Source organism: Alternaria novae-zelandiae (genome assembly GCF_023758075.1).
Source record: "Alternaria novae-zelandiae strain BMP 2774 chromosome Unknown scaffold_16, whole genome shotgun sequence".
In the NCBI taxonomy this organism is placed as follows: Eukaryota; Fungi; Ascomycota; class Dothideomycetes; order Pleosporales; family Pleosporaceae; genus Alternaria; species Alternaria novae-zelandiae.
Genome location: NW_026056976.1, coordinates 593,162 through 613,552, shown reverse-complemented (window position 1 = coordinate 613,552; position 20,391 = coordinate 593,162). Strand labels below are relative to the sequence as shown.

At 54.8% G+C, this 20,391-nt stretch overlaps 7 protein-coding genes across 7 annotated transcripts; 3 read left to right on the top strand and 4 right to left on the bottom strand.

Moving 5' to 3' along the window:
- Positions 1 to 3,971: 3,971 nt before the first annotated feature.
- On the top strand, positions 3,972 to 4,588 carry J4E88_007697 (uncharacterized protein; the record flags this gene model as incomplete). Its single annotated transcript, XM_049401313.1, has 3 exons — positions 3,972 to 4,008; positions 4,080 to 4,294; positions 4,364 to 4,588. 3 exons carry the CDS (start codon positions 3,972 to 3,974, stop codon positions 4,586 to 4,588), a joined length of 477 nt encoding a protein of 158 aa, XP_049252997.1.
- A 710-nt stretch (positions 4,589 to 5,298) lies between these two features.
- Positions 5,299 to 6,641, bottom strand: J4E88_007696 (uncharacterized protein; the record flags this gene model as incomplete). Its single annotated transcript, XM_049401312.1, has 2 exons — positions 5,299 to 6,374; positions 6,449 to 6,641. 2 exons carry the CDS (start codon positions 6,639 to 6,641, stop codon positions 5,299 to 5,301), a joined length of 1,269 nt encoding a protein of 422 aa, XP_049252996.1.
- A 1,522-nt stretch (positions 6,642 to 8,163) lies between these two features.
- Positions 8,164 to 10,269, top strand: J4E88_007695 (uncharacterized protein; the record flags this gene model as incomplete). The annotated part of the gene is made up of 2 exons (XM_049401311.1): positions 8,164 to 8,467; positions 8,648 to 10,269. The coding sequence occupies 2 exons, from the start codon at positions 8,164 to 8,166 to the stop codon at positions 10,267 to 10,269; spliced, it is 1,926 nt and encodes a 641-aa protein (XP_049252995.1).
- Positions 10,270 to 10,627: 358 nt separating this feature from the next.
- On the bottom strand, positions 10,628 to 12,495 carry J4E88_007694 (uncharacterized protein; the record flags this gene model as incomplete). Its single annotated transcript, XM_049401310.1, has 3 exons — positions 10,628 to 11,047; positions 11,136 to 11,513; positions 11,578 to 12,495. The coding sequence occupies 3 exons, from the start codon at positions 12,493 to 12,495 to the stop codon at positions 10,628 to 10,630; spliced, it is 1,716 nt and encodes a 571-aa protein (XP_049252994.1).
- Positions 12,496 to 13,983: 1,488 nt separating this feature from the next.
- On the bottom strand, positions 13,984 to 15,313 carry J4E88_007693 (uncharacterized protein; the record flags this gene model as incomplete). The annotated part of the gene is made up of 3 exons (XM_049401309.1): positions 13,984 to 14,709; positions 14,762 to 15,009; positions 15,073 to 15,313. 3 exons carry the CDS (start codon positions 15,311 to 15,313, stop codon positions 13,984 to 13,986), a joined length of 1,215 nt encoding a protein of 404 aa, XP_049252993.1.
- Positions 15,314 to 16,305: 992 nt separating this feature from the next.
- On the bottom strand, positions 16,306 to 17,553 carry J4E88_007692 (uncharacterized protein; the record flags this gene model as incomplete). Its single annotated transcript, XM_049401308.1, has 1 exon — positions 16,306 to 17,553. The coding sequence occupies one exon, from the start codon at positions 17,551 to 17,553 to the stop codon at positions 16,306 to 16,308; it is 1,248 nt and encodes a 415-aa protein (XP_049252992.1).
- An 823-nt stretch (positions 17,554 to 18,376) lies between these two features.
- On the top strand, positions 18,377 to 20,335 carry J4E88_007691 (uncharacterized protein; the record flags this gene model as incomplete). Its single annotated transcript, XM_049401307.1, has 3 exons — positions 18,377 to 18,466; positions 18,550 to 18,733; positions 18,783 to 20,335. 3 exons carry the CDS (start codon positions 18,377 to 18,379, stop codon positions 20,333 to 20,335), a joined length of 1,827 nt encoding a protein of 608 aa, XP_049252991.1.
- Between the last annotated feature and the right edge of the window lie 56 nt (positions 20,336 to 20,391).

Below are 20,391 nucleotides of genomic sequence, written 5' to 3'. Positions count from 1 at the left end.
GGCCCGGCGCGCGCAGCAGTCGATGGTACAACGCGATGGCGCGGTGACGGGGCAGGGTGATGGAGATCAGCCTCGGAACACTTTGTCGCGTCGTGGGTCGCAAAACGAAGGCGGGAGAGCGCACAGGGCCTTGGCCACTAGCTGCTTGGAGCGCAATGCCAGTGCGTGCCTGGGCAGGTAACCACCACGCGGAACCCTGGCGAGCGCGGCGATGTGTGGGCGCGGTCTGCGAGGTGTGTGTTGCGGGGTAGTAATCCGGTATGCAGTCGCCCGACCCGTTGCCAGCCTTGGTGTGAAGGAGTGCAGCTTTCGCCTCGTATGACGGCGCCCGCTGAGATGCGCGCTTGCCCACGCCGGCTTCACTGACGCAATCAGCTTGGCACCCACAGCTCCACCAGACGCCGCACCACCCCTCGCAACCTACGCCCATGGCCCTTCACACGCACCTGCCCGACTGGCTCTGTGCCCTCGTCTCCAGGGCTACCTGCCTGAATACGTAGGCAGACAGGCAGGCAGGCAGCTCTGGGGCTACCCATTCGTCACGTGCCGTTGGCGGTGCACTGGGTGGATAAGCGAGGGGATGACTATAGAGGAAGGCACCATGGTCAGACAACCATCGCTGTCTCTCACTGCGACCGGGCTGTCCATTGCCATTTGGCCTGCGATGCCACGAGGCGGGGGCTCTTCGCCGCGCACGCCACTACCTCACAAGCAAGGCTCGTACGATCCACTCCCGGTAGATGCACAGCGCGTCTACCTGGACTTATCTGGGCTGGCATCCGAGAGTCTCGACTTGCTGTACATGCGTCCTTCCATAGCGAAAGTGGTGCACGAGCTGCAGAGCTGACAGCCACAAGTATGCATGCTGCGGGACGCGCTTCTCCATAGCTGGCCGCCCGCCCACCTTCAAACGTCCCCCGGCGCCCATCCCAATGCCACAGTGCGTCGTGGGAGCCCATGGCACTGCGCGAGCCGTCACCGTTGCGAACAACTCGATGAACCATTGCCTAGGCAGACGCCTCGTCATATATCCTACGAGCCTCGACACTACTAACTATAGACACGGCACACGTAGGTGCATCGGCAATGGTCTAGCCATAGTCTTCCAGGGTTTGGGGATGATAGCGCGGGAGGCCAATCACCAATGGCACACGTTGCGCCATGTTCCGCGACCATTGCCGCATTCGTTAGTCCGTGGCATTTGGAGAGGCCAGGCTCAAGTGCTCCTATACGAAGCTGAGCTGTGTCGGCGGTCGCTAAAGCAACTTGGGATTGTTTATCAACGCCTGCTAGCCTTTTCGAGTTTCACCAGCTGCGCCTCACAGAGGGATCTGCATCTGAAGCGCTAGAAGCAACGGCGCATTGACAGAAACCCAGTTCCCACGCTACGCAAGTGCCTCTCCCGCCCCGACTGTTGGGAAATCATAATTATCCATTATAGATTACGCTACCCCAGAAGCCAAACACCTTCCGCAAACCCCTTCGACTTGGATCCTAATACATTTGCACCCCGTTCATCACCAACTACCAATAATGTCCACGTCCATGAAACACAGGAGCATACCAGCAGCATTCAACCAAAAAGACCCCATTGCTACGATAAAGCCTCCGAGACCCACGTCCGCGCCCTTTACCAATTTTTCCAAGCCTTTGGCACACGAGGATGCGCCTGCTGCGAACCCCAAATTGGTCGCCGCTGAAGAATTACAGGCTCGGATCAAAGCCGCAAGAAGGAGTAGAACCGCCTCTCAACCGCTGCCCGAAGCAGTACGACGGAAACTCGACCACTCGTCCGACCTCATACACCCAGCCTTGCGCGCCAGGAGCGGCGTAACACCGAACCCTACTCGTACCGTCAACCACAGACCCAAGAGCCGTGAGGGCCTTTCCATAGACGCGGTGATTCGGCGACTGTCCATGGAAATTGATGAGCAAAACCGTGTTAGAGGACGCGGTCCACCCATGTCAGGCCAGCCTTTGCATCTTTCGGACAACATACCGCCAGTACCCACTCTACCAGCATTCCCACCTGCTGCGACTTATCGTCCACGACCGCGCCAGACTGCGAGCAGTAGGTCTTCCATGACCAAACGACGGAGTCCTTTATCCAATGTTTCTTCTCCAGACGGTAAGCAATACGGCATTGATGGTTAACAAACCCGCTAATCCTAGGTGCAGACTCGGCGGAAACGTCTTCTCACACTTCCAGACGTACTTCAGCCTCTTCTCGTAAGCAGCCCTAATTGATTCAACGCTCAACTGCTCATGTTCGCGACAGGCACATCCAAGTCTGAAGAGTCCAAAGACGACGACGATAACGACGAGATCGTACGCGTCGTCAACCCACAACCTGCAAAAGCCACTTTGGTCAAGCGAAAACACATATCTGAACACCAGACTTTGCCTCAACCTTCTGCTCCCAACTCGCGGCCTACGTCACAGCGTGCCAAGAGCCGCAGCTCATGGCACACCCTTTCCCGACGCAGCATACTGTGCTCTGTATGAGTGCTGCAAGTTTGATTGCTTTGACCACAAAGGCTCCATTTTTCGACCTATTGGAGAACCTCTGCACCTTGCATTTTAGCGTGATTTTACATCGGCCAAGGCGTTTTGGCAATACAGCGCTTGGGGCCGACATCTTACTCCTCTAAACTATTTCATTCTTATATCACGACTGGGAAGGATTTGAGCGTTTAAAGGAGCACAAATGACGCAGGAGTCCTGGCGTTTTTGCAAGTGTTTCAGCACACGACATTAGTGAGCATGGTCCACCGCAAATTTTACACATCCACGTAGATAGCTGCCAGTAGCAATCACGACAATCTTATGACATGGCTTCTTTCGCACGCTGCGTCGACTCGTCTCTGTTTCGGCAAACATAGGCCTCGCTCGGATTCTTCGATGCATCCCAAGCATGTTATCGATGCAGACCCACATGGCTGGAAGTGATACATGCGCGACGCATGCAAGGCGCAAGCCACAGACGGGACAAGTTCCGAACCTGGTCAGCAATACAGTGTATTGCAGTAGTCGGCGCTCCGTTGGCCCTCTAACAAGAAATCGGACATTGTCCGTGTCAAACAGGCTAGTGGAAGGTGGTCGCTGCGCGATAAGGTGCGGCGTTCCCGGGTCTACCGCCTAGGCAGCCAGCCATTGAACCAGGAACGTGGCTTTCGGATGCAGGGTCGCTATCTGCGGCCCAGTTCACGGGCCATGAATGAGACGGACCGTCTCAGACTCTCAGCTTGCGTGATAGCAGACCATGTGTGAGATGTCTGCTTTGCTCGAAGACTCGACGACGACGACGGCACGATACACAAGACCTGTAGCACAAGCGGGCGTCAGGTGGAGACGGGTATGGCGGCCGTTCCTGACGATCATCCGTGCTGGTAACGATGGTTTCGATTACGCGAACGGCCGAACGTCCACGGAACGTCTAAACCCAACTTTGTCCGCGGGCTTCCAACTCGTCAAAATGCCCATGCACGACTCGTTGACAAATTGTCAGCCAATTTGTGACGAGCCGCTGAAGCTTTCGACGTCGCCGTCATGGCCAGGTATATGCCTTGGGTGAACAGACACCTGGGACTCGATTTGACATGGCGCGATACTACCAGGTACCGGGTCCATTGTATCATCGGGGATAAATGGTTAAATGCTTCGGTCCCAGATTGGCGACACACGGGGCCCCTTTGAAGGACGTCATGCCCCGGGTTGATCAATAGCGTGACGCGACGCCGAGGTTTTGGGTCGCGAGACTGTGATCTTCACTCTCGGACCCTGGGACTTGAAGCCCCCCGTGTTGATCACCGTGGCGATCGCATGCTTGGATCAAGTCGAATGCAGGGCCGGCAGCCAAGTTTGCATAGCACAAGTTGTGCGAGCTAGCTATCGATAAGCCCTTTGATCGGGCTGGAGGTCACTCCCGAAACTCCGCAACTCAGAGCGCCAGACACACCTGCAGCCCCGCTATGAACCCTTCAGAGCGGACGAAAGAGGCACTTCTCGGTATGTGCCATATACGCTATGGAGATGCAGACACACGAGAGCCCGTCAAGCGCATGCTAACCCTCTTGCAGCAAAGACCGAGGCACTATGCACTTCCATTGTCGACAACCGGAAAGATGACCCATGGGGCGGCGACGGCTACCTCTCCACCATTCTTCGCGCCGTGAAGATGCAGGATGCGACCGACTACTCGGAAGACGACACACGAACCGAGTTTCCGCCGGCATTGGACTATGCAACGTCTGCACAAAGGGAGCTGGTCATTAGAGAACAAAGTGCTGCCTTGGTGCGTCGCAAGCTTCCATACCGCACGCCAGCTTTCCCAACGCAGCGGGGCTGGGCTAACAGTGCGTAGATCCGAACGACACAAGGCATCTCCACCCTCATCCGCGATTTACAAGAACTCTGGCTGTTCGGCGGCCTCGACACCCTCTCAGACCCCGCAGATGAAGAAGCGAACCGGACAAAGGCCCTTGCGGTTGCGGAGATGATTGAAGCCTTGGCTAAGCAGGGACCCGGTGGTGCGAGGCAGAAGGAAGATGGTACAACCAAGAAGGAAGACACACACAGCGGGTCATGAGCACACTGGGCTATTGGCGTCTACTCTGTTGGATGTGGACGGTAGATCAGAGAGGAGGCGTAGCGGACGAGGACGAGCGATCCTTGCGTTTAATACGCGAGCACTTTCTTACATCAGCACCAGGAATTACCATTTGACCCTCAACCAAACGCTTTTGGCCAAGTAGCCGCTGGACTGGTGTTGGAGACTTTCTGGAGGGGCTGGCAGAACACAATCGGGCAACTTCTTTGAGCCCCCGAGAAGGGGAGATTCCATCGTACCGTTTAATGCATTGTCGTTCCACTATCCACTATAGAGGGGTTGGGGAATCGAAGCAGCGATCAACGACAACCCAGCAATAGGGGACTATAGCTTAGCTATCACGCCTCTACTGTGTATTTGCTGAGGCAGTCACCTGAAGACGGAAACAACAATAGTCGAGAGAGTAGGTGCATTGGAAGTGAGAGGAATAGGTCCAGTCATTTTGCATAATTGATCTTGATTAGCAAGCTGAGTACATCGTCAAGACTAGCTAAACGTATTTTTCATTGACATCATCGCTCTCGTGACACTTTGATGAGAAGACCAGGGATGATGTATGATGAAGCCACGTGCAGTAAGGTTACGATCAAAGCAAGTGATCTGCTCGTTTCGTACATGCTGTGTTCAAATGAACTTTTCGTAGATTGGATATTGGAGATCAATTGTTGGCCAAAGTCCCGCTCAACATCTTACTTGTCCACTCTGATCTTCATGCCAAAGTCATTCAGTGTCTTCACGTACTCATCTCCCAGTGTTGCGGGTGTAAGAATGCCACCTCCTAGCTTACCCGCCTCGCTGTCCTCTAGCCTGCCTCGGAGAACGACTAAGGCGGCGGCACTGAGTGTCATCGCCGTGGCAACATACCCACCATGTGCGACCTCGAGGTTGGCAATCACCTTCTTTCCGTCCCCAGTGGTGCCAACGCCACGGTAGTGCATGAAGTCATCCTTCATGCTCTCTTTCGACGGTCCTTGGCCTGGGCTTGGGATGACCATCTTGAAGACGGGTTCCAACAACCAGCGTGTTACTGGTATGGCAAGCAGGACGGCGACTGAAGTAAGAACGACCTTCTGTGCTAGCCCAACAAAGAAGCTGGGAGCACGCGCGTACTCGTTGAACCGGAATTTGGGACCATATTGCAGGGTGTCGTCACCCGAAGACTGGTACAGACCCCACGAGCGATGTGCAATGCATACATCGACGCTTGCCATGAGTCCAGTTGTCTGGATGCCTCCAAGCTCAGGAATACTTTGTAGACCGAAAAGACTGTATGGAAAGCTTCCCGACGGTGCTGCGACGACGTTGTCTGCGCTAACCGGCGAAAGCGAGTATGGGTGCATCGACTTTCCGAGATGACTGAGTGAATATTTCTTGAAGAGTTCCAGCATAGTAAGGGATGTTCCACCACTGATTCCAGATTTGAAGTCGTAGAGTGTCATGATGGCGCGCTCGCAGGGTGCGTCGTAGCGCTTGCGCACCTCGCGAGCGAGGACGTACGCCATGATGTCTGCAGGAACAGAGTCGAGACCACACTCGGGGATGACTATGGTCTTGTTCTTCTTTGCAAGCTCATCGTATTTGGCAACCATGTCGTAGATCCATGGCACCTCACCAGTGGAGTCTAGATAGTGTGTGCCGTTGTTCACACAGGCGGCAAGGACAGGCTCGCCATAGTGCATGAAGGGGCCCACCGTCGTGATGATGAGCTTTGTCTTCTTAACAAGCGTTTCTAGCTGTTGACGCTCGAGCTCGCATGTCTCGATAGCTAGGTCTCGTTAGCTGACCCGTCTCAGATTTTGTCCGTCACATATTTGTAACGCAGATTCTGTCGCCACATACCTGGCTGCTTGCGATCTGGCTTTAGCTTCGTCAATTCGTCGACTACAGCTTGAAGTTTCTTCGCATTGCGTCCAGCAACAGCCCACTTGAGATCATCCGGCAGATGGGTAGTCACCCATTCCGCAACGAGTTTTCCGGTATATCCGGTTGCTCCCAGCAAGATTAGCTCATACTGTCGCGATTCTTGAGCCATCCTGATGAGGGTGTGTGATTGAGCAAAGAAGAGACGAGGAGACAGGAAAACGTCAATCGGGGTGCAGCTAGGGGAAATTCCTAATCATTGAATACTACGCGACTCGGACAAGACCCTTCTTTTGGATGCCTGCGGTCATGCCGAGGCAGGCGCCGGCGTGCGCGGTAGATACAATATCTGCACCGCTCGCAGTACGCCTCATAAGAAGGAAGGCTGCATCGCGAGTGTTGCACTACAATACAGTTCAAGATCAAAATGATCGTCAGCTAACGATACCACGTACAGAGTAAGCCTTTACATAGATCACGATGTGGACATGCACTATTCTCGAAATATTCTAAGCGCCTTGGCAACAGACGCTGAATTTGAGCAATGCCCCTCCACGCCGATGAATTGTATTCCTCACCGCTATCCTTGAATGGCTTTTCGGCCTCCACACAAGTTGTTGTACTCCAATCGCACGACTGAGTCATCTCTCTGGATCGGGCAATGAAGGCAGAGAAGCCGGGTGGAGGAGCGCGACAGTGCAGATGAAGCGGTCTGCTTTCTGCGACACCCACGTTTCTCGCAGTGTCGCTAATATGCAAACCTCACAGGAAGACCTGACACCAGGATTCAAGATGATGGTAGCTACATGCAGAAAGCCGCCGCAAACATACCGCGAACTCACATCGCCCGCGTCGCGCGGTATCCTCGTCCGGCGCCTACAAGGTCGCCCGAGGCGCTACACGTAGAAATACAAGACCCGTTACATTGCTTTACTTTGTCCATACAAAAGCGGACCTTTCGAGTCGTCTTCCAACGCAGTATCGAATATACAAGGGCTGGCATTGGTAGCGCTGCACGTCACCATACGCCGAGGGAGCTTGCGCTGCAGACACATTGTTCGGCCCATCAACACCAGATTCGGCAGCTGTCGTTATCTTGTCAGTGTATTCCATAGTGACGTCTTCTCGCGAAGACAAGATTGTCCAGATCTCCAGTCCGTCCGGCCTTGTATGCGCGGACTTCCCACTTCAGAATGCCCCATAGACGCGAGACGGAAACCGATGCGAGTAACTTGAGGCTAAGCGCGCCTTCCGTATATACCACAAGCGCATCTGACACAATCAAGAGTTGAAGAGAGAGCGAAGCGGTTGAACTGAAACATATTTACACCATAGGTAACCACTCGGTGACATCGCAAGTCATCTGGACTGCTCCTTCGGGTCCCGAACACGTGGTAAGGTAAGCGCGAAGAATGACTGATCATCTAGCATCTGCCCGCCCGCAGCAGCTTTGGATCTCGTCACGCATTCTACACTACCAAAGGCGCCACTAGTCTCCACTCGGGCATCCTCTTCCTGGCAAACATCACGGGTTTCCGGGGTTGGTTGCGACTGCCTAGGAGTGTGGCTGCAGGCCAAGCCACTAGCGTCCGCTACTTAAACCACAGTCCCCGCTCTCTCGACTTGATCATCTTCCCAACTTATGAATCGCGTCGACGAGTACTTCCGCTCTTTCACTTCCAAGCATCACACCAATGGCCGAGACGTGTATAGTCTGCCTCGGCGATCTCGTCCCCCTCGACGACGGCCCTACCGCCACCGCATCATCGCTGGCGACCAAGCCGCTTGAGGATGGCGCTGATGTCGACCTCCAATCACATGCCAAGGATAAGATGGCGGCCGTAGAGTCTACCAAGGAGGACGATTTGGTCGCACATTTACTGCCATGCGGCCACGATCTGCACAACGAGTGCCTCAAGCCCTGGGTCGAACGAGCGAACAGTTGCCCTATATGTCGAGCCAGTTTCAACATGGTCGAGCTCAGCGCGCGCGTTGGAGGTATGTCAGTCCTGGATGCTACGGAGCCCTGCGGTTGTGACGCTGCTATTGTTGGCTGATAGTAGCCTAGCTACTGGCTAAATGGTCAGTCAAGCTCAGCATGACCTCTACCCAAACCTACAATGTCTTGCCGCACAAGGTGGCTCTATCGACATGGAATTTCGACTAACAACTCACCAGGACCCAAACTATCCGAGTACGCCGTGCAAGACAAGCAGCAAGTCGCCGATATCGATCCGTCCATGATCATCGACGACGACTACATACTGGAGGATGACGGAAGCTACGATGCATGCATGGTCTGTGATGAATTCGGCGACGCATCGCAGCTCATGTACTGCCATAGCTGCGAACAACTCTGCCATGTCTTCTGTGCTGGACTCGACCGGATGCCATCTCGCGGGCCCTGGTATTGCCAGGGCTGTGTTGAGAATCCTAGTCTGCTGGAAGCCGCGTCTCGACGACGACCTGCAGTACGAGGTCCCGCTGCCTGGATCAACGGCCGGAGCCGTGTGCCGCGTCACAATCATGCCCCTGACGAATGGGTGGGCGTCTGGCAGAGCGTCTGGGACCGATTGCAGTTTGACATCGAGTTCCCCTTTGACGAGGAAGAACAGTCTGAGAACCAGTCAGATGCCACGCGACGCGATGACCGTAGATGGGAGCAGCGCATGCGAGTCGCACGACAGGCCGGAGCCGGCACTCGCTTCCAAATCGCCACTGACAATGTTGTAACCGGTCGACGCCGCAACTCCAACGCCGCTACACGACCGACGAATCGAACGCTTCATCGCGAGCCACCAAAGACACCGAAAGATCCAGAGTCACAGGAAGAACTGCGGGCGTGGAACCAATTCGAGAAGGCGCGCGAGCAGCTAGCCCAAGGTGACGCACGTCCTGCCCCCAGCGTAGCGAGCACCAGTAGCCGAAGAGGCCGCAAACGCAAGTCCATCGACTCCTCCCCTGCCGATTCTGAGCCTCGCGAGCAGAAGCCAGAACGCAAGCTCAAGCGCCCTCGAACCCGTATGCACCTGGACAACGGAGAGTCATCGTCGGCAGCCGCACGCCGCAACACAGTGGCTAGCACGCACGCTCCTGCTGCTGCATCATCGCCCCCTGCAGTTCCAACCGGTGAGAGTTCAACTCCCGCGCCTGGTTTTCTGCAATCGTTGCTTCAGGAGGTCGAGGTCGACCGGTTTGCCGAGCGCGACAAGGAGATCGCCGCCCCACAGCCCCGGCGCATCATCGTGGAGCGCGCTTGTTCTCCCCAACATTCCTCCCCAGGTCTGTCGCCGGTCTACCAGAAACCTCCCGGCATGTCCACACCGCCGCCTCTTAATCTTACTCGCACCACATCACCTGTACAACAGGACCAGCAATTGTCGCCAACCTACTCGCCGTATTCCCCTGCAGACGACGACCGCCCCGGACGTCGCACACTCGCGCATCGCTCTGTCGGCCTCAGCAGCCCCCCTCGCTCGAAGGACTCGTCGCCTAGCCGGCCGACCCTCTCGTATTCTACCAAAGCCGAACTGCAGCGCATGGTTACAGCTGTGTTAAAACCCATTTACCTGAAGAAAGAAGTCACGAAACAGGAGTATACCGACGTCAATCGCGACGTATCACGTTTGCTATACGAAAAGGTTGGTGAAGCTGGTGCTGATGCGTTGGCGGATCAAGACACGCGGGAGAAATGGCAGAAAATGGCGACTACTGAAGTTGACGTTGCGCTGAAAGCTCTTCGGGCCGGTGGAGCCTCGCTTTCGCCCTCTGCTGAAGATTCTGCGTCATCGTCCTCATAAGGGGACTACAAGGGATGGATCATTCAGGCGTACGGATTGTTGGGAGGAACAGATATATGATACCACGGATCTCTTTGGGCCTGCATTTATGGAGTTGTTGGTAGCGCTTAGTTATTATAGTAGTCGTATCTGCGACGTAATCCAGGAATCTTCAGCCGGAATTCGGCTTTTACGATTACCGAAAAGATATCGCAGTCCTAGTCATACATCTTACGCTTACATACATCTGCCCGGGAACTACAGACGGGAAGTCATCGATGGCTTTATAATTGATGTCTATCTAATCGTAGGTATAGTCGTGGAAGAAGTCGCGCAAGCTAACACCTGTACCTTCTACGCTTGACATGGCTCAGTGCCCCTACGCGACTCTTTTAATAGTCCTGCCTCCGATACCCGTCACCGCGGTAGTCACGCTGAGAATACTCTTGTTGAGGGTAGCCTTGTTGGGATGGTGGGTACTGCTCCGAACGATAGTCTGGAGGTCCTTGATGGTAACCCTGTGTAGGTGGGGCATGGTGCTCAGATCGGTAGTCCTGAGATGGATATGATTCAGGGCGGTGATGTTGAGGTGGTTGATATTGCTGAGGAGCATAGCCTTCATGAGGTGGCCCGTGATGCTCGGGTCGATAGTCTTGAGGCGGTGGGTATTGTGACGCCTGATGATCTTGGTACTCGCGTCTAGGCTCCTCTCGGTATTGATCATGGCTCTGGTACTGTGGGGGGTTGTTGTATCCCTGCGGCACATGTTCCTGTCCACTGTAACTGCCAGACGGGGGGGCTGGACCATGGTCACTGTGTGGCGGTTGCGACGGAGGTTGGTACCCTCCTCCCATGCTTGTGTTCGCAGTCGGAGATCCGACGCTTACGTTCTCGTTTCCGATATCGTCTGGGACGTTGATCTTGACGTCTGGCAGGTACCTCTGTACTTTCTGTTCTACCATGCCCTGCACGAAGACCCAGCTCTGACGCTCAAACTTGCGATGACCACCATTGACTACACCCAGTATGCTTTCTCGAAGTGTCTCTTGTACCTTTTGTACCAAAGCACGGATCTTGGAGAGCAATTTGGACTTGATGTCATCTCCAAACCCGCGATCTGCTGGACCGGACGCGTCGCGGTCGAGCTGTGAATCGAAAGGATTTCCTCCTAGTATCTTCTCGAGTGGACGTTGGAATTGATCAGGTAACAATTCGAATAGTTGTTTCTCGATTGCTCCGAGGATCTTGCGGAACTCCAAGCGAACCTAAAGATGAGTGTGTCATGTCAGTATCTTTCCCACACAAATTTCGTACAGTGATATTACTCACTTCTCGGTGGACTTTGGCGAGACCAGTGCTGAGCTTGTCACTGATGACGCGGGAGAAGCCTCCACCACTACTGCTCTCGCCATCACGACTAGAGTCATCAAAGCCTCTCGAAGTCTCCTCATTGCTGCTCTTTTTGCTCCCGAACAAATTTCCAAGGCCCTTTACCAGGTCGCCCACCTGTTCGGCAATTTCGGCTTTCGCACCATCACCCAAGTCGCGCGTGCTTGTGTTTCCACGAAGCCAGCGCTTGATGTGTTCCAGAGCTATGCGGGTGAACTGCTCAGCGAGAGGCGCGTGCTGTTGACGTAACTTGTCACCAACTGTCTGCTTGATCTCTGGGCTGATAAGTCTCGCCTTCTCCTCGGGGTTCTGAGATGCGTCTTTGATTGTGCTACTGATCATGCCGAGGAGACCCCCAATCTCAAAGGACTGACCACCCTTTGACCCTCTTTCGTCGAAATGATCTTGCACGACATTCAGAGCCGATGAAAGGAAACCTCGAGCTCCAGACGAGAAATCCCCGTCTACAGATCGAGACTGCTCTGGGCCTCCTCGGTTCCCCTCCGTAAGATCGAATATATCGCGCAAATCCCCGCCCGCTTCATCAGAAATCTGACCGAAGCTACGCGTCAACTTGGCGATTTCATCCGCAAAAGGCAATGACTGTCCACCATAGGCGTCGGGTGCTGCGTCATTGAGGTTCCAAGGACCCGATCGGCTGCCATCCGCCGAAGACGGCCTGTCTTTACCGAACAGTGAACGAAAAGCGTCTACAACCTGGGTTTCCAGACTGTCGATGGTCTTTTGTTGGAAGACTTCAAGTTCGGAGGCGATGCGGGGCTGGATCTGAGGCGCCAGCGAATCGACATAATCGTCGACCTTTTGCATCAAGACGTCGGGAAGACCGCGCGAAGACATGATCTGCGAGATTTGTATATATTTAGGTTGAGAGCTGCCACGGATAGAGCAGGATGGTTTAATGCTTGCTGAGGAAGAGTATAGATGAAGTAAGGTTGGAAAGTGGCTGGTGCAGGTGATAAGTGGCGTCAGCCAAGACAGGCTAGTAACGAATACTACCTAGGCACGAGCTTCAACTGCCTCTGCTCCACGCAAATGCAGTACAGTCACTAAATGTGTTCGTGCACATGTGACATTACTCAGAGGCCGAATTCAAGAATCTGAGATTGAAGAACGATGCCTTTGATTTGCTGATATGCCGTGCGATCCGACCCAGACGAACGTGACGGCCTGGCGTTCGTCATCTTACATGCAAATTCAAACCAAGAAAGTCCCAAAGACCGTAAAACGAATCGCTGTAAAGCAAATTCAAGCGTAACCTCTCAAAGAAACAGTTCACCATTTTCCGTCACCATGAGCAATGTAAAAGTTGCAGGCCCTCCAACTACAACCAAGGCAGACGGCGCAGCCGGATCTCAAACGCATCGCATACACGAATCTCCACACAAACCGACTGCCGGTACCATTCTTCTTGCATTTACAGGAAATCTAGCCTGCTGGATCATAACAGGCGCCATTGCCTACGTGTCACCCTCGTTACCAGTCAACGACGACTTCACCTGCCTCGTCATGGCGTTTTTGCCGCTAGAAGCATTCGCAGTCAGTTATCTCATCTTGACAGCTTCGGACAAGGGTTGGTTATCAACAACCCCGATTGCAAGCGCAGCCATTGCTGGCTTCGGAATAACAACCGCGTATGTCATTTGTTGGACTGCATGGAAGAACTTTGCGACTTTTGCATTCTGGGTCGAGGCTGGCGTCTTCCTTTCCTTCATTCTTGAAATCAGGTTCCGGCTTTTCCAATCGGCAGAAAGAGAGATTGGCGAGTTCTTGGACTTGTGAGAAAGGAAAACTGGTCGTTGTGTGAGAAGCGCGGTGGCTTAGCATCTCCCTCACGCACGAGCTTCTAATCATACGGTAGAAGAGCGAGTTTCGTTGATAACTCATACGCATTTTCATCTGGCCTATATGACTTGCTACCTAACCTCAAGCAACGGCTGGCTTCTATTCGTATTCCGAATAGGCTCTTTGCACCAATTATACCCGATTGGAGCTACGACAACAAGGGATCATGAGCAGAACCTCAGGGTCAAGTGTGCGGCGCAATTGAGCCACGGCTACTTCGTCATCACAACGGAATGTTTCACTGCGCATCGCAACTGGTCGGTAGGATGGGCTGATAGACGAAGGTGGTCTGGACGGAGGATGCCCATCTCGTAGCTGCTAGATCGGTTGAGATATTGAGTTTACATGTCTTCTTCGCCGATGGAGACGACTAAGAAGACCAGCATTTACTATCGGAGTCTTTCATTAGGGTTCGTAAGTTTAGTAGATCTTATGAGCAATGCCGACATCATCCCTTTGGCGTTGCCGTCATGGAATCTACTCCTAGACAATAGCCTCAGGCCTCTCGACCCTCTTCTTCGCCGTACCCACACCTGCATGGCCTCTTTCCTGATCCTTGCCCAACCATGGCTTCAACGCCTCACCGACCATACTCTGTCGCAGAAAGTAGATCACCTGTCCAATAATAATGAGGACAAAGGCGATGGGGTACATCCAGTGAATGTTCAGTCCGAAGACCTTGACGCCAATCGCCACACCCCAGAAGCTTCCTGTGAGAAGGGAGATGTTGAAAAATGCAGCGGAGCTGAGACGGAACAGGACCGGTGCAAGGGAGTAGAAGAGGGAAAGTATGAGTGTGTATCCGGTAAGGTAGCCTCCAACCTTGGCGTTCCAAGTCGCACTGCGGAAGGCGGCGCGGTCGAAGATACCCGCTTGCGTACCGTTGATGAACATGCCCCAGAAAGCAAGTTGGCCAACAACCTCATACAGCGGCCGTTCGGATACCAGCCACTCTTCAAATACGTTGGACAGACCGTAGAAAGTGGCGCCTAGAAGCGCAAAAAGATCGCCTTTGACTTGGTCCGTAGCGCCAAAGTTGTTGGTACCGGTGATGTGATCGGAGCCGAAGATTACGCCTAGACCGCCGATGCACAGAAGGATGCCGAAAATTTGCGTGTAGTGGTAGCGGACCTTGAGGAAGAAGAAGGAAATTATTACGACAACGGCGATAGCCCAGAAGTTGATCAATTGGGCGCTAAGGATGGTAGTCTAGTCGTGTGTCAGCATGCAAGTCTACGCGAGAGAACGGACAGGAACCTACGTAACGATAGGCCAGAACGATGAAGTAGTTGCCCTCGACATCCATGAAGGCGAGGATAAAGAACCGCCAGCCGTCTTTTATGACGACTCGCCCCCATTTCTTGAAGCCGTACTTGTAGAGGGTATACGATGTGTAGATTATGTTGAGGAGGACGTAGTTGAAGAAGGACTGGAAGGCGGGTATCGATGTACCCTCTTCCGCGAGCAGAGACGATAATGTATTTGTACCGGTGATGCAGAGAGCGAGGACTGGAAGTAATACCTTGTCAGTCTACATTTCGAACATCCGAAAATGGCGTGTTTGGTGCATACCCTGCCCAAGGACCAACGTGATCCAGAATTGTTTCGTCTTGAGGTATTGGAACCAGCGTCCTTTGGTCTGCGCATCGCGTTCTAGAACCTCATTCCCGGCCGCACCGTTATGCGACTCATTCTCAGATGTCACATATGTGCCAGCACCGGTTTTGTCATGAGCTGCCTCGGGCGCGTAATGACCGTGATGCGCATCTTGAACGACCACGCCATCAGCAGGGTAAGCTTGAATCGGATTCATGACCCCTCTCTTGATCCTGGAGGATTCGAAAGCGCGGGAACTGAGCGCACAGGCTTGACACTGCTATCGAAAGCCTGTCGGCAAGATCGTGAGACTCGGCGTGGTGAAGTGGAGCTTTTCGCAATTGACGTGAGCGCAAAACTCCAGAAGTCGCTCACGGTGGTGTACAGTTGCGTACGATTTGGCGGCTGCGAGAGGTTGCAACTCATTCCCCAAGTGGGGGTCCGCCACATTTTAAACAACGAGGGCTGCCCTCGTTCGTTCTCGCCAGTCGCGTCCCTCGCTCCGGCCACCATGCGCGGTGGTGAAAAAAGTGTGCATGGCCTGCTGTCCAGAGCATGGGAGCTCCGCTTGTTCTTGCCTGGGTGGGGTTAAGCCTCGGAGACTAATGTACCCTTGTGGAGATGGCCGGTGCGAGAGCATGTCGATGCACGCGTGCTGAGACTAGGCGAATCCCGATGTTGCTTTTTCGTGCGTTATCGTGCATGCTGAATGTGAAAAAGGCTGAGGGATTTGATCATGAATGGACCGGAGGCAAGACTACGTGGTGAGATTGCATGGCTTTAGCGAAGATCGATCATTGGGGTGGGGCATGCAGCTGCATCCACCAGCCCGGATGGAACTACTGTCACAAATCCAATGCGCTCGCCACAGTGCATGCAGAAACTTCGGGCGCATAGTAGTGATGGGCCCGAGCACCTGGTGGAAGGAGATGACAACGGCGAACGGCAAGTGGGGCTCGTGTAGAGCAATGCAGGTCACTGAAGCGAGGTGGTGCGAGAGCAAAGTTTCTTTAGTAGGCTATCTAGAGGGGAGAAGAATACGAGGCTGTCATCGCGACTGGCCCAAACGTGTGTCGGAAACAGGAGTAGAGTTACCTACACGCCGTCTAAAACAAATCAAAACAAGACAAGCAAGACCAAAGGTAATGACTGACAACAGTTGGACATTCCGCGTACTATTACCATGCACGTGTCGCTGCAGTCGAGGTTCTACTCGGAATCCTCGTCGTCGCTGTCCGCATTCTCCAGCCACTCCTTGAACTGCTCGGCCGACTTGCGGACAGACTTGCTGACCTTGAGGTCGACATACTTTTTGCTGGCCTTGGAGCACCAGCCCTTGAGCTGGTCTTCCGAGACGAGGTCGTTCTCGTACACCTTCAACAGGATGGCCGAGACCTGAGGGATGAGCTCGGGCTTGTCGTTGCCGACAAAGCGCTCAATGCCACCAAGGAAAGCCTTCTCATGCTTGTCCGAGGTGATCATCTTCTTGAGCATGGGAGCACGGCCATCCATCTGCTTGACGATCTTCTCGGTGAAGAGGGTCTGGGGAATGACGGTAAGTGTGCGGTGCTTGGTTTCGATGCCGAGCTCCTTGGCCTTGACGTAGATGTCGACGTTGTCAAGCTTCTCAACACCGCCCTTCTCCGCGCCAGTGTCGATGATCCACTTGCCGAAAGTGTCGTAGCTGGAGCCGCCCTCGTCGTCATCCTCAATGACAAGGGCACGCTTGAGGTCGTCGGGAAGGTCCTGGGCACGAGCCCTGATGGCGGCCTCCGAGGTGTCGATGGACCACTCAACTTCCTTGGCATCCTCCTCGTCAATCTCCTTGGCGCCCTCGTTGATCTGGCGGGTCAGCTCGTCGTCGCTGCCGGCCTCGAGTGCCATGTCACCATCGTCACCGTTCTCCTCAGCGCTGTCACCGGGACTGCCGCCGTCGGGGGAGGTAGCCTCGCCGCGGGCTTCAGCCTCCTTGCGGGCACGGCGCTCAGCCTTCTTGCTGGACTTGTCCTTCTTGCCCTTCTTGGGTTCGTTCTTCAGGATGAAGGAGCTGAGCTTGAGGCGGGGATCTACGTCGGAAATCTTTCCGCAAGCCTTGCAGTCGAGCGTGATGTTGCCATCTTTGATGTGCACGTCGGTCTCGGGGTTCTTGCACTTCTTGCAGAGGACGAACTTGGAGATGAAACCGTCGAGGTAGTCCTGGAGCTTGCTGGCGTCGTGGGCGCCGTTGATGATCCAACGGTCGTCGTTGGGGCTCGTGTTGGTCTGGGCGCCCAGCTCGAAGCCAAAGTACTTGATGACGTGAGCGGGCGGGCGGGCGAGGGACTGAGCGACGCTGCTCAGGTTGACGATGACGGTCTTGATGCCGTTGCCCTTGCCTTCAATCTTGGACTGGATGCGCTCCATCTTGTAGCGGTAGAAGGGGTCGGTGACATCGCGGCGGATGTTGACGGTAGCCATGGCGACGGTGGTGCGGGGACTGGGCGAGGGGGTGGTTAATGGTGGTGCGGCGGGCGGGCGAACGGGGTCGGATCAGCTATGTTGACGAGGGCCGAAAGAGACATGCGCAGAAGCAGTCTCTAGTACGTGTGGGTTGGGTGTGTGTGTGCGACTCGGGGTCAGGAGGGGCAGTGGATTAGCCGTTGGTTTGGTGGATGATGCTGCTTGGTATCCGCATACAGCGAAATTTTTGCAGTTTGGGGGGAGGTTCGACTCGGAAGGCGTAGCGTTGGCGCGAATACATATACTCCTGTTGTCGTGGGCGACTCTGAGGTGCGGTTGGTGCTTGGGGCCTGGAGGCGGACGTCGAGGTGGCGGTTCAGGCAGGTCGCGGGCGGGCGACGAGCAGGCGGTTGGGCGGATAGGGCAGAGTGGGCGGGTGCTGTTGCCAGTGGCAGTCACTGGTGTGGGCGAGGTCGACGGATGGATTTTGGCTGGTTCCAAGGGGAGTGTGTGCGGGCTGCGGGTGGTCGAGGGAAGTTATATGGGGTCGCGGCCTTTAGTTTTTCGAACTTGCCGAGCCACGCTAGCAGAGCGTTCTACCGTGCATACCAAACGCCCCCATCAGCCCCGCCCTGACTCAGGCCGTCGTGCGCTGCCTGGCTTTGTCACTGGGACATGGCGACGGACAAAGCGTCTGGCCGTCTACACAAACGGCGGGACATCAAACAGCTCTGCGGTGCGTTCATCGATACATGCAGGCAGCCGGGGAAGCGTTTGACAGTTGCTATGTGGCCTGTATCCACCCTGAACGCCCCGCATCTCGCGGCAAACACCACCAGCCATGTCGCATCTAGCAACGTGGGCCAGCGTGTTGGTCGCCCAGCAGTCGTCGTTGAACAGGTCCAAGGCTCGCAGCAGCCTGTGTGGCTTAGTACGTCGACACTCGCTACCAGGTCCTGCAAAACCAGCCGCAGACTTTGGCGAGCCGCGCCTAGATTGCGTCACACCTGCTAGTTGCTTTTCGAACATCCCCCATTCAACGACGACGAGCTCGAGCATTCTGCCCCAGCTGCACGCCGACTTGCCAAGATGACTAGGCAGGAAGTAGACTACTCGCTGTATCTCGTGACAGACTCTACAGAGGCCATCCTCGGGAACCGAGACCTGGTCGACGTGGTTGAGCAGGCGTTACTAGGAGGTTAGTCAGCCGTAATACAACATACCACGATGTTGATCGACATGTGCAGGTGTCACCATCGTCCAATACAGAGACAAAACCTCCGACACCGGCATCCTCATCGCGACAGCAAAGAAGCTCCACGAAAAATGCAAGGCACACAACGTCCCCCTCCTCATCAACGACCGCGTAGACGTCGCCCTCGCAGTGGGCTGTGAGGGCGTCCACATTGGCCAAGATGACATGAACGCCCACGAGGCCCGCCGTATCCTAGGCGAAGACAAAATCATCGGTGTCACCGTCTCGTCCATCCAGGAAGCGCGCACAGCCGTCGAGCAAGGAGCAGATTACCTAGGCATCGGCACGATGTATGCCACGAATACCAAAAAGAACACCAAAGACATCGTCGGCATCACCGGAACAAGGAAGATACTGCACTATCTCGATCAAGGCACCGAAGCAGAGAACAAAGTCAAAACAGTATGCATCGGCGGCATCAACGCCTCAAACACCCAACGCATAATATACCAACTCTTTGCTCCAACTCCCGCCAACGCAAACCCCAAGACCATCAACGGCGTTGCCATCGTATCTGCCATAATCGGGGCTCAAGACCCCAAAGCCGCATCTTCGCACCTCACCCATCTCCTCAAGACAGCTCCGCCCTTTGCCCCCCAATCCCCACTCCCACACTTCTACCACCAAAACCCCCGCGACGAAATAACCTCTGTCCTCAAAGCCGCCATCTCAGCAACCAAAAAGGTAAAAGGAATGAACCCCCTCTCCCACAACATGACGAACCTCGTTGTCCAAAACTTTGCCGCAAACGTCGCCCTCTGCGTAGGCGCAAGCCCCATAATGGCAAATTACGGCGCCGAAGCCTCCGACCTGTCTAAACTAGGTGGCGCGCTGGTAGTAAACATGGGCACCGTGACACCCGATGGACTGGCAAACTACCAACAAGCCATCAACGCGTACAACGCCGCCGGCGGACCCATCATCCTCGATCCCGTGGGCGCCGGCGCAACAAGTGTACGACGAGACGCTCTAGCCCAGCTCCTCGGCGCCGGGTATTTCGACTTGATCAAAGGGAACGAGAGCGAGATTCTCGCCGTTGCACGTGCAAGTGGGTATACGCTTGAAGGTTCGAGTCAGCAACAGCGAGGTGTGGACTCTGGTGCTTCACTCTTCTCGCTGCCCCAAAGGGCGCATATTGTTTCCCGGCTTGCGGCTCGCGAACGCACAATTGTGCTTATGACGGGGGCTACGGATCTTGTTTCGGATGGCGCGCGCACGTATGCGGTGGCGAATGGACATGAGTATTTGGGGAGGATCACGGGGAGTGGGTGCACGTTGGGAACCACGCTATCTGCGTATCTGGCTGCGTACCGTGAGGATAAGCTGTTGGCTGCTGTCGCGGGTTTGCTGCATTATGAGATTGCGGCAGAGATTGCGGCGCAGAGGGAGGATGTCAGAGGCCCGGGGACTTTTGTTCCGGCTTTTCTGGATGAGTTGTGGAATCATGGGGAAAGGGTGGTGAAGGGAGATGTGGAGTTGAAGGATGTGGCCAAGGTGGAGTTCGTCAAGGACATGGAGGATCCTGGGTTGGTGGAGGATATGTAGAGAGCGTAGAGGCCGCGAAGGTGCACATGAAGAGTCTTGAAGCACACAAGCAGTAC